Source organism: Ixodes scapularis, unplaced genomic scaffold (assembly GCF_016920785.2).
Source record: "Ixodes scapularis isolate PalLabHiFi unplaced genomic scaffold, ASM1692078v2 PGA_scaffold8__174_contigs__length_109621045, whole genome shotgun sequence".
Lineage (NCBI taxonomy): Eukaryota > Metazoa > Arthropoda > Arachnida > Ixodida > Ixodidae > Ixodes > Ixodes scapularis.
Genome location: NW_024609883.1, coordinates 96,512,238 through 96,525,374, shown reverse-complemented (window position 1 = coordinate 96,525,374; position 13,137 = coordinate 96,512,238). Strand labels below are relative to the sequence as shown.

At 48.6% G+C, this 13,137-nt stretch overlaps 1 protein-coding gene across 3 annotated transcripts in view; it reads left to right on the top strand.

Annotated features, from left to right (window-relative positions):
- The window catches only part of LOC8031570 (putative protein kinase C delta type homolog), a 257,938-nt gene that overhangs the window by 187,037 nt on the left and 57,764 nt on the right, over positions 1–13,137 (top strand). For all 3 annotated transcript variants that reach the window (XM_029979728.4, XM_029979727.4, XM_029979729.4), the window contains exon 10: positions 1,750–1,879. In XM_029979728.4, the coding sequence (XP_029835588.3) occupies positions 1,750–1,879 (130 nt within the window). The remainder of the gene's footprint in view (positions 1–1,749; positions 1,880–13,137) is intronic.

Sequence of the window (13,137 nt, the reverse complement as noted above, 5' to 3'; positions counted from 1 at the left end):
GCGCTGGAACGGCTTCGAAGCCATTCGATGGGCAAAGGATTCGCGACGACCAAGTAGTGTCTTGCATCTTCAGTAAGCTAACAGGGCTCGAGAGTCCCAAGCTTACATTTCCACAGAGCGAGCGCGGCCGGCCAGATCGAGGCGCAGTCAGCACTCGCGTCGCGATTGCTACATCGTTGCTCAACCTACACCGATGACATGTCCACCGGCATTCGAAACCGCCCTCTCGAGACTTTATACGAGTCCAATGGACGGCTTTATAGCGCGATAAACCGTCGTGACAAGAGTAAAGCTCACCTCTGTAGTGGCGTAGGCAGCGTTCTTGACGCCGCGTCGAGAACGACGAAATATACACAAAAAACATTAAATATATTTAACACAGCAGGCAGAAAGAAATAAAAACATGGCAGGGACATGGACAAAGTAGAAGGCGCGCTATGAAATACATATACTTACAAAATACACTGGAAACGACAGATAATTAGAGCTAAAAAACGGAAGATTGAGATGACGTCAACGCCGAAATAAGGCAATGTGCAGGGAAAGCAGCCGGCAAAACTGCAATAGTCCTATAGGCAGCTAAGGAAGCTTTTCTGATCGCGGGCGTATAGCCGCGGCGACGTACGCGACGTTAATTTGGCTGAAAAAATTCTCGCCCCGATCGAGCGCATGAATGACTCTCTTCCACTTTCGTACATCTGCAGTAAAAAAAAAAAAAAAAAAAAAAAGGGTCGCGGACCTATAGTTTAAGCAAACCATTGAGCCGACTAAAAAAATTGGATGGTCGCGAGTCTATAGCTCGGGAAACATACATCCCTCTATAGCCGGCTAAAGCACATTGTAAGGTCGGAGGCTATAGCTTTGGTGACATAGAACACTATTGATACGGCTAAAGAAAATTCAATGGTCGCGATTCTATAGATTTAGGGACATACACCACTCTATAGTCGGCTAAAGCACGTTGAATGGTCGGAGGCCTATAGCTTAGGTGACATAAAACACTATAGAGACGGCTAAAGAAAGTTCGATGGTCGCGAGTCTATAGGTTTAGGGACATACACCACGCTATAGCCGGCTAAAGAACATTGAAAGGTCAGAGGCCTATAGCTTCGGTGACATAAAATGCTATAGAGTGGGCTAAAGAAAATTCAATGGTCGCGATTCTATAGATTTAGGGACATACACCACTCTATAGTCGGCTAAAGCACATTCAATAGTCGCGAATCTATAGCATCAAGGACATACATATGTCTATAGCTTGCTAAAGAATATTGAATAGTCGCGAGTCTATAGCTGCGTAGTCATAAATTATTCTATAGCCAGGTATAGAAATCGGAATGGTCGAGATTCTAAAGCTTTGAAGACATACATTTTTCTATAGGTGGCTATAGCGAGTTTTATGGTTTCTTATGGCTGACCATAGAGGGCCATAGAAGGTGATAGCTCACCATAGGATTTTCCATAGACGTCCATAGACCATTTTTGTATGGGGGGTATTCTCTCCCCTCATTACCCTTCCCTCCTCCTCCTTAAGAGCTGCGCTCTAATTCGGCGTTACAGAAAGTTGTAAACGACCTCCCTCAACAAGTTCTTTGCATATCACTTTTATTTTTTTTATAAAAAGAAAAAGAGAAAAAGCTGGGGTTTGCTTGCTCTCAGTAAAAGCGTCGTAGATTGTTTATCAATCCCTTCCAAAATGGTAACACCATCAACTTTTCCTTACTTTCTTCTCTTCCCGACGGGATGCAGTATCTACGGGAAAGATTCAAGATGGACGTCCCCCACCTGTTCCGCGTGCACAACTACATGAGCCCCACGTTCTGCGACCACTGCGGGTCGCTGCTCTACGGCCTCTTCCGCCAGGGACTCAAGTGCACACGTGAGTCGCTCCGTCCTTGGTGCGATACCCAAGGGCTCACACGCGAGGACCAGCACGAGCTCCGAGCCTCCAACCCAAGGATTTCGGAAAATTCCGATTCGAGGGTGCCAGCGGATAGCCATCTTATCTTCTGCGTTATTTTGTGGGTTACAGTTAAAAACGACAGCTCAATATACACCAACCTGCAACCCTGACACATCTGCACTGAGGTGGCGCTGCTGTTGCCGAGGCGCACGAGCTCAGGCGCTTATTCACTTCACACGAATCTTGCTTATGCGCGCGCTCAATGCCCACACCCGGTAGGGGCAAACGATGACTGATTTCTGAACCGCCTGTCCGTCTACATATTACGTAGAAGATTAACCGTTCTATACTTCGACCATCGTGAAAAATGTCCGTGTATTCGTCTCCCCGTAAAGCACGAAAAGAGGCCCATAACTGTGATTTGATGGGGAGAGAAAGTAAGAAATGACGAAGTGCGGGAACACGTCTGGTTAGCTAGCATTAAAAAAAAAGACACACAGACAAAACATTGGGAGTGTGGAAGCCTACATTGATGTTAGATAACCTGAGACTGAGTAAGAAAACCGGGAACTTTTGAGAGTGCGGCGAGACTGAGAAATGAAGATAGACACCCTGGGCATGCTTGTGTTGCATGCTTACTGAGGTGCTCAATTTTTTAAATTTATTTTATTTGTGCAGTTGACAACATTGTATAAGACAACACTGTATAAGAGGGTACAACAATTTATTTAACTTTGCGCGTAGATACTGTCACCATCTTCGGTATGAATAACAAAACATATAACGTGAGTGTGTACGTCGAAGTGAATTGATATAGGAATTGCGTTCGAAACGAGCTGTCCCCACAGCATAAAAATACATCGCAGTACAAATTTGTCAGTCTGGCGTATGATGTAGTACAAATGTGTTTATTGAAAAAGATGGCCAAATCTCTGCAAAACACCATTCCTCTCTGGCTCCAGTCATTTTCCAAGTGAGCACACCTGCAGCGTCCCTTTTACTGCGTTTCCTCAATCCGCGACAACGCAAGTTGGGCGTCTTCTGAATCTCGTGTAGACTCCGAACTGAGCCAGATAAGAAGTTCCAAAAGTGCATCGTCACGGTTCTCGTCGTCTCTGCACTTTTACTAGAGACTTTTAGGGAACCGTCTTTTTCCCATCCGATACGGTGCGATGGACACTCCGGTACCAACTGCGCATGCGCTACTGCAGAAATACTCGCACATGCGCAGTTGGTACCAGAGTGTCCATCGTACCTTATCGGATGGGAAAGAAACAAATAGCTAAAACTCTCTGTTGTAGATATCCGACGTCTAATACTGCGGTTTTATTTGTGATGGCAGCACGAGAAAAAGAAACAGTTGGCGAAAACGTCTTTTCTTTTTTCGTAGTGCTTTCCTTGTTAGGTTCCCATACGTGTCGGTAACGTTGTTACGGTTACATTTGGCTAGAACTTTTATCTGGAGTTGTAGTAGATTGTTTTGCGCTCTAGTACCGATACCCGATAACGATAGAAAAAGATGAGTCAAGGCACCGGCTACGCATCCGGTATCGCTACCGGAAAGCAAAAACCGTCTGCTAAGACTCCCTAAGAGAGCATTTGAGTAGGTCGTTCCATTAGGGAGTTTTCGTAAATGGTTTTCGCCATCCCGCAACGCTGTCCGCAACCCGCTGAGATACCCGGAACTCTACAGTCAAGACTACCGGCGCGCAAGCGCAGTAGCGACTCCTTCGTTACGGAGGGCTTAGCGGAGGGGGAAACACGGTCTACGAAACCTCCCTAATAACTCCAATAACAATACTAAAAAAAAAAAATTCGTCAAGGCGTCGGTTGCGAACCTGGTATCGTTTCCGGAATGCCAAAAACGGTCGGCTAAAATTCCCTGGATAGAAAGTTTCGTAGATCGTTCCGATACCTCCAATAAGGATACCAGAGTCTCCACTGACGCCTAAGCTCATGCAAGGTATCATTATCGGATATCGTAATCATGTCATCGAAACGATCTACTAAAATTCCCAATTAGCGAACTTTAATAGGTATTTCCTATATCTCCGATTACGCGTCCCGATAACGATACGATGCGTGCGCAATGGCCTCGGCGGGGTATCGGGTATCGTTATTGGAGTCATCGAAACGATCTACTTAACACTTCCTAATATCGCTCCAGTTATTCCGTCGACTCGGATATCGCTTCCCCAAAGTTCCTTCACGCCGCGGCACCTCGCGCTCTCCGCCCCCGCCGTCAGTCGGCGGAGATCGTCGCATTTAGATACCGAGGCCGGACGTCGAGGTGGGGCGCGAAGTCTGAAACCCGAACCACTCCATCCAACATGCTAAGGGTGTCGCCCGCGCACCGATCGGGATTCTGGGACCCGGGCCAAGAAGCCCGAGACGGCAGAGCGCTTTCATCTAACCCGAGCTCCGCCGCCGCGGCTATGCCGCTGGCAGTGCCGCGGAAGCGGCCTGCTCTTTAAACAAATCGCGTCTATTTTTCACCACGTGACCGCGCTCTCGCCCCATACCCACTCTCGAAGAGACCTGAGTGTCACGATGAAAAGGAGGAAGCCGATTGGTCCGACGAATACGTAGGTTCTACCGCGCTGTCAGCTTGCGGGTGGATGGATGATACTCGCCGCACTCGTAGAGCGAACCAGCCGGCTGCGTTCTGAAGGTTTCAGCCTTGCTCCGGATGGGCCCTAGCCATTCCGATAATTGCTCCGTGGTGGAAGACGCGGGCAGGGGGTTGGGGGGAGGAGAGGGAGGGGCAGAGGGAGGTAGACCCTTCAACCTTGGTCTCACTTTTAGCTCAGCGCGCGCCGCTACAGGAACTTCGTTACTTGTGGCGGAGAATCGAGAGTGTTTTGCTGCGACCCACGCGCTGCCGTCTGCCGTTTCCTCCTGGTGCGCTCGTGTCGACGTCGCTTCCTGTTGATGTAAACGCCAGCGTTTCTGCAGAATTGTCTCCGCGTGCGCTCTCAGAAAAAATATATCCCTGTACCTACTTTTCTGCTGTTAAGGGGCTAATTGGCCGGCCCACTTCTTATAGGTGGCCAGCTTGTTTCGTTCTTTTGCTTTCGTTTTCTTTCTTTCGGGTAAGATACGGAAGAGGGGCCAGTGCAAAAGACTAGGAAGCCTGGTGAGGTACTGAACCCTTAAGGCAGGGTCGCACAGCTCATACATCATACAAAAGACAGTCTGCTATGATTCACTGCAGTGTCGTGCATGGTTCGAATGCCGCCGTCTGTCAAGTTTGCTCCTTGAACTCATTGCCATGTGGCGTTCGAAGCACGCATCTCGCAGTGACTCGCGCTCAAATCTGTTTGCAGACTACCTTTTAGATGATGTGCTTATAAGCGGTGTGACCCCGGCTTCACAGTTCATATGAATACATAATGAATTCAGCTGAAAGTTACATATTCACAGAGACTCGCACCTTCCCGATAACGTAGAGAGAACAGATAAGAAAACGGATACTGTAAAAAAAATTTAAGATTCAGGAATATTTGAATATACGACAAGTGCTGATTGTTGGGCAAGTTGGTATGGTACGTTAGAAAACATGATTGCGCTTTGAAGACAGGGACATAGGAAGAACAGACACCACAGAGCGCTATGACAAGGGCTGATTGTTGGGCAAGTTGGTATGGTACGTTAGAAAACATGATTGCGCTTTGAAGACAGGGATATATATGAAGAACAGACACCACAGAGCGCTCTGTGGTGTCTGTTCTTCCTATGTCCCTGTCTTCAAAGCGCAATCATGTTTTCTAATGAATATACGAAATGTGAACGGATAATGCGAAACCCCTAAGAGCACAAAAAACACAAACTTCAAATTTTTTTTGTTTGTTTACAATACAACGTGGTACATAACGTATCCCCCTTCAACGGCTTGCTACTAAGGATCATTTCAATAATTGCCTACCGGGCTCTGCCTTCTTTGTCTCCTGGGCTGTCGAGCAAGTTTTGAGTATTCCCTTTCTGCGAGCTAACAGACGCCACGCATGCGTCCCGCAGTGACTCGACATTTTTTTTTCGTGTGCTGTAAACGCTGGAAAGACGCATACGCTATATAGTCTAGGCGAAGCGCAAGTTCGTCTGCTTCTTGCGCAGGTGTTGCGGTGACGTCTGAACGGCGAGCTCTGATTGGGCTCTGATTGAGAGGATAGTTGGTGAACTCCAAATGTACTAGCTGGCTGGAACTCTACCCACTTATTCCTTCCGATTGCAGCCAATCAGAGCCTGAAGTCTACCCGCTGTCCTTCCAATTGCAGCCAATCGCTTCTTCAGCCGTCCGTGACTATACGGGGAGAAATTCAAGGAGAGGAGGTGACGAGAGCGCACGGGAACGCCAGAACGCCGAGCTCTGGTAGGAATGTTTGTGGGCATATACCAATGGGCAGAGTCGGCAGCTGTTTAGGGCCTGGAATTTTGGGGGCTGCCAATTTGTGACCGCCTCCAAATTAAGTGGCTCTCCTTTTTTTAAATCTGGCTCCGAAATCAGCTACTCTGGGAGTTCTAGCTCCAAATCTAGCTACTTTTGAAGATTTTAACTCCGAACTTTGCTCCCCCCCCCCCCCCCCCCCCCAACTCCAGCTCCCCATGGCCGCTGGCCATAGGGAGCGGGGGAGGGGGTGGGGTGCACTGTTAAAGGATGCTTAGGGCGGCGAAATGTTAAGTCCGCGTCCGGCGTAGAAACTAACTGCATTTGTCCCTATTCACTGTTCAAAAACGAACACCCGCCTGCACCGGACGCTAGGGCTGGGTGTTCGTACGCGCTTGAAGTGCAAGAGAAGACAAAGGCACCTAGCTACCCAATATACTTTGTTCTCCGCTAAGCTGACAGGTCGATGGAAGCTAACTGTTAGTCGGTCCAATCCATCGGTTGAATCTAAACACTGACTCCCCTCTTCGCCAGAGAGCCTGCGTAAAGAGCGTGGTCACGCGGTGCAAGACCGACGGCTCACTGGTCGAACCAGCACGTAGCTTTCACCAGCCTGTCGGTTTGGCGGCGGTGAACGAAGTATACACTCCGTGCGGGAACTATACACCTTTTCCGTCTAACCTCGACCCAGCGCGTGACGTGCGTAGCCTCGACTCGGCGACTCGGCGCACAGCGGGAATAGTTCTTCCGGTTCTAACACTTCACTCTAAAAAAAAAGGGTGTCATGGGGTACACCCATAGGGGGTGTAAGTGCTTGTCACATATACTACACCCTTTGGGGGAATACAAGTGCACCCCAAATATGGGAGTACGTGTACACCCGTTGGTGTGGTGCACATGTACACCCCTTTCTACAGAAATCTCACTCGAAGGGAACACAGGTGCACCCCATTCAATGGTGTACGGCTACACCTCTTTCTACACCCAATGAGATGAAAGGGAGCACAGATGCACCCCGTGCGATGGTGTACCATTGCACCGCTTCATACACCCGCCTCACTCAAAGGGAACACAGATGCACCCCACTCAATAGTGTACCATTACTCCCCTTTCTACACCTACTGCTCTCAAAGGGAACACAGGAGCACCCCGTTCAGTAGTGTACTGTTACACCTCTTTCTACACTCACTGAATTCGGAGAGAACACAGATGAACCCGATTCAAAGGTGCACGGTCGCAGCACTTAATGCACCCGTTTCATAACTCCATAAACCTTGTTAAGACATCAAGGAAAACAGTAAAAAATGTATGCGCCCCGGTGATTGCAAAAAGGCAGGAAAACGGACACACGGTATTGTTTTCAAATCTCATAGAAGTTTATTAGACGGCCTATTTCGTAAACAAGTACAAACTTGCAAGCAATCTGTCATATCTGAAGACGTACAAAGAAGCTTTTACACAACTGAAATGATTACTGAGCAAACAAGAACCGGGGGTGAGTCTTAGGTAGTGTCCATTCTGCCAGCAGCCGATAAAATTATTTCCACGATATTCCACCGGCAGTCGCCATTAATTCATCGAACGACGTTTTGTCGACAGCTCAGATTAGCTTTTCTATATTAGCTTCTCTCCTTTCTTTTCTTGTAATGAGCCGCCCCAGAATGTATCCGCGAAGTGACGTGTATGGGTGGGACAGGTGGGCTAACATTTTCGTAATGGGCCGCCGCAGACTGTCGCCACAAAGTAGCGCGAACGGGTCGGCTGGGTCGGTGAGCACGCGCCTCAGAGATACACGCGCGACAAAATGTCCCTAAGGCGTGCCATTTTAGGTAGCGAGTGACGATGAAACGTTAAGGCCCGTTCACACTCTTGCGACCGAGTAGGACTGAGAAATACCAGACCGGTTTTTAAGCCTCTTGCGATCTCTTAGGACCAGCTCGGCAGCATCGCTTCCGGTCCTAAGAAGTCGCAAAATGCTTAGAAGCCGGTCTGGTCTCTCTCAGTCTTATTTGGTCGTAAGAGTGTGAATGGCGATGTAGTGTCGATGAAACGTGTCTACAAAACGTGTATCGGCAAAAACGTGTTTTCACAAAACGCCAGGAGAATAAGAAAGTCAGTATTATACCTGCGGTTGTCACATGATTGTAGTCAGCTAATGGCAGGCGACTGCCGATATAATTTCGGGGAAATTATTCTCCCGGCTGCTAGAAAATAAACACTGCCTAATTCTAGAAGTAATCCGGAACGGAACTGTCAATTGTTGCAAAGGAGTAGGTTGCAGACCACTTACGATGAAAACGCTGGACTCGAAATATGTAATCCGAAATATATGTCGACACGGGCACTGCAGAACAACACAAAAACGAAAGGAAAGGGGTCCGTGAAGATCCAACACAATGTAGCAGAAGCAGTAGTTCGACGAACCGAACACTAAACTCATCAGAAGAATTCCTTGGGCTTTTCTGAAGAACTCGCTTGTTGCCGATATACTCGTAGGACTTTTCGAACAAAAATCTTGGCACACTCGAATACATCGTCGCGGACGAAATCTACGGCAGCCCCGCTGGTCGCGGCACAGCGCACAAGAAACTAGGACGGGAAGCACCGAGATAAAAAAAAAAAAGATACTGAGTCATCTATGAAACCTTTACCTTCTTCCGTGCTTTCAGCTTATGGAGAGAAAGAAAAAAGAAAGGAGTATGAAAATTGCAGCTCCTTCAAGGCCAAAAGGGGGTGCCCTCGCAAAGGCTTATCTTCAGGGGCAACCCAACAATGAACACAACGAAAGGATTATTCGCTTATATCCTCTTGAAAGTTCGACCCAAAGTTAATAGTGCAGTGGATGCTATCCGTGGCCTTGGCCCTCAGGCAGATGCCGTGCTCTGCCTTATCTCTAGCTTGGAGATAAGCACGTGATACTACCCGGAGACCCAATTGGCCTAAAACAAGCATAGCGCCCACTCTACTGTCAATACCGAGTGAATGGGATAGCTCCATACTTCCTAAGAAACTGCCAAACCCAACGAGTGACCCCCAAAGAGGAATCCAAGCACAAGCTGATCGAGGCGCGCGGCTAGCGTGGGGGTGCACTGATACACCTAGGGGTTTTTAAGGGAGAGGAGGATGCTCATTGTCGGTGTACAAGTACACTGGCTGGGAAACGCAGGGTGCATCTTTTAGGAAAAGGGTGCATGAGGGCCCGATGCACCCGACTACACCCTTTTTTTCTTAGAGTCGGTATGCGGGAGCAGGCCTAGCCGGCTGACAAGATGCTGAAGTGGTGCGCGTTAAATGGGTTTTGAAGCCCTTGACAGCGAAGTGAGTTGTAATAAGGTGGGTTAATACGTCGATGTATCATGTCCGCGCATATTTGGTCATCGGGCTGCCACTGCGCAGTCGTTGGCTGCAGCAGCAATTTCCGAAAACGGAAGATAGCGCGCGGCAAATTGTGCACCGAACACAAGAAGTCGCAAAGCGAATGCGGCTGTAACGTATACACTTTGCATCGCTTCCACGCTGATATCAGCGGGGAAGCGATGCAATATCAGCGCATAAAAAAAGCAAATAGGCAGAATAGAAACGGACATGTACAAGCGTAGTAATAGGCCTCGACAAGTCAAATGTAGAACGAATTGTGCAGCTTGTGGTGCAAATGTAAGACCCTGAGTGTAATGATTGTTATTGGCTACTCAAGCTTTGTTTTTCATTCCGTTCATTCCTACGAGGATGTGCACTATAATTTTGTGTGTTGCTCGGTAGCGACACCCGTAAAATACGTTAATGGAAAAAATACGAAAAGAGGGCGAAAAATCGTAGTCGCCCTCCCCCCCCCCCCTTTTACCCCCCTCTCCAGAATAGTTCCGACGCATCTGGACGTCATACGAAGTAGAGATGTCCCGGTAACTAGCGATCGTACCTCGACGAAGCACCATAACAATAAACCGTTCGGCCCGCGTCGCCAACTCCCATTGTGAGTATTTCGAAGATTAAACGATGATACTTCTATGCCCAGGGTCGCCCTCGCTCGCGCATAGAAACCCTCCGTTAGTCATTCGCAGAAGGCTGTCATTCTTCGCAAACAACAACACGCGAAGAGTAAACACTGCTAAACGTCCTCAGGAAAAGTGAACATGCCTCCGATTTCGATTACCGGCGACGCTGGCGACGAACCTCTCGGCGCTGTTGGCGCAACAACGGGCGCCATGAAGGCGAATAAACACGCCAGAACACAAGAATAATTCACACTTTCAATATCAAACAAATTAAGAACTCACTAAAGGGAAAACAATGAAAATACTATGCACGGGGTCAATGGGGACAACGCGGGAGCTAGGAAGAACGCTGCTTTCCGCATACCAAAATGGGCGCACAACAACTGTGCGCCAGACGGCGCGGCTGTCGCTGCAACACGCAAAATGGCGACGACTATGCGGAAAAGGTGTATAGGGGGCGCTTTGAAAAACGCGCGCAGCGCCGCTAGCGGAGGAAGTGGCGTTCGACTGTGAGGCGCGTTCGGCAGCCTGCGGCGCCTTTTCGCATGCCAAGCTGTGGCGGTGGAAGCGCGCACGGGCGAAACTTTTGCTTTTTGAGTCGATAAGTTGGGGTGACGTTGCATGAGTGCTGGGGCAGAAGGGCATTTAGCTGTTCTCCACTTCTTATATATTGAGTTTGAGTCGTTATTAGGGGTAATTTCTCTAGTTGCGGCCGAAGAAGGATTTGGAGCAATTTTCCGAAAAACAAGACGGCCGCCACCATAATTGCTCTGAGTGGGAAATTTATTTCGCTCGTCGGTGTAAACCTAGGACTGCTGGAACGATGATATTTGAAGGCGAGTGAGATGTTCACTAAGTTTGTGCACAAAGAGTACCAAGTTTCGTTAAGACAGCAGGTGTGAAAGTTATGTTTCTAACGAATAAAGAAATAAAGCTGCACGGGATATCCAATATTAAACCCAAAATGTTGTGTTATAGCGGGCTGTGCAAAGTGAAGATTTGGGCACACAGGTGCTTGGACTTGACAGTAACATGACACAGTACTTATTATACAAAAAAACGGTGGCATAGGAAAACCAGGTGAAAATTTGGTTTTGGCGACGTAACTCAATGGGAACCGGTTTTGACCATGAAAAGGCTGTCAAGAGAATACCACTGGTCGGGGGAGGTGGAGACTTTAGAGGTAGGAAGGGACTAGTGAACTGTACTTCCAATTGAAACAACTTTACGAAAGGTGGTTTCAAAGCCGAGAAAACAAATTTGTCGGCCAACACGCGGTTTGGCCGCCAAGGGCTTTTGCGGTCAGCTGTTGCGTAATAACCTGTTGTGCGAGGTGCTGCTTTTCGGCGCACGGGTACTTTTTCATGGCCGTCACTTGGCACAATACTTATTATAACAAAAAGAGTTGGCATAGCGAAGCCAGGTGGAAATTTAGTTTGGGCGGCGTAACTAAATGGGAACCAGTTTTGACCGTCAAAGGCTGTCAAGATAATACCACTCATCGTGGGAGGTGCACACTTTACAGGTAGGAAGGGACCAGTGGACGGTACTTCCAGTTCGAACCACTTTGCGATAGGTGGCTCTAAAGCCGAGAAAAAAAAATTGTTGTCTACAGAACTCGGGGTGTCAGCGTATCCACATCCAAAAGGAGGCTGATCAGGAAAGAAAGCACACCACATAAACTTCCATACTCAAACGTCGATTCTCCAGTGATTCCGAGTTTCATTGTTGTTTTCTTTAGATTTATATTTGTCACTTGTTTTACCGTTCGAATCTTTCTTCATGAAGTACAGATTGCGTGCCATACTTGTCCGGAAATGTCATCGACACGTACGATGGGGACGAAACTTCTTTCGAGGGCATTCCTTCAACGAAATTCGCGCTGGATAACCGCGAGTGTGGGATGGCATTTCAGTTCGAGCTGATATATGTATGCGTTGCTGGTACGAATGCAAACGCAGAGCGCAAAGCGGCAGTGTAGAATATGTCAGCCGTGCCGACACAGTGGCAGACATGATGGGGAGACCAAATTTCTCGCGTCGCAGGGCACGGCTCCATCGTTATCGCTGTCCCACAAAACATCGGCGAGGTGAAAAACTGTGAAACTTTGTCTCCACGAGGTACGACGCATAACTATTGAAGCACTTAATGACGCAGCACAGGCAGCAGCACTTCATGCTGCGAACCCAGCGCAACCGCACCACTCCGACTTCAATGCGTACCACGGCGTGGTTTCGGTTTCGTTTTCTCTGGGATCCTCACTGCCTACCTTCGGTACCGGCCGCGCGGCGGCGCGCCAGTCGCGTCGCACGGAGTGTATAAGCATACCCAGCAAAGCTCGGCGTTCTCTCGTCCCTGTGCGCTCTCGCCTGCTCCTTTCCTTCAATGTCTACGAACAGCGAGAGATACGGCCCCAGAGAGCCAATCAGAGAGTGAGAAGGACACACGTGACACCATATTGTTGGAGTGCGTTCCCCCTCCAAAGAGCTATCCTCTGCTTCGCTACGCCTCTCTGATTGGCTCGCGCGGGCCGTTGCATTTGCCATTTTGTGCACAGACAGAGCATCGTGAACTGCAGCCACAAAGGTTCTTCGGCAAAGGTCAATGTCAGAAAAAACGTGCTCCCGCCATCCTACTCGGTGTCACTTATCGCAGACCATCCCAGCCAATCCAGCTGTGTAAACGTTGCCGGTGACTACGCTTTTCGCCGCGCGTCACGCCGCTTTTTCTCGTAGGTCGCGGCAAACCCCAACGGCTTTGCATTGGCCCCGATGGCTCGTAGAATCCGCTATGGTCAGACGTAAGCCGAAAGGGAGTCAAGGTCAAAACTTTTACATACCTTTTTTGTTCTTTCAGAT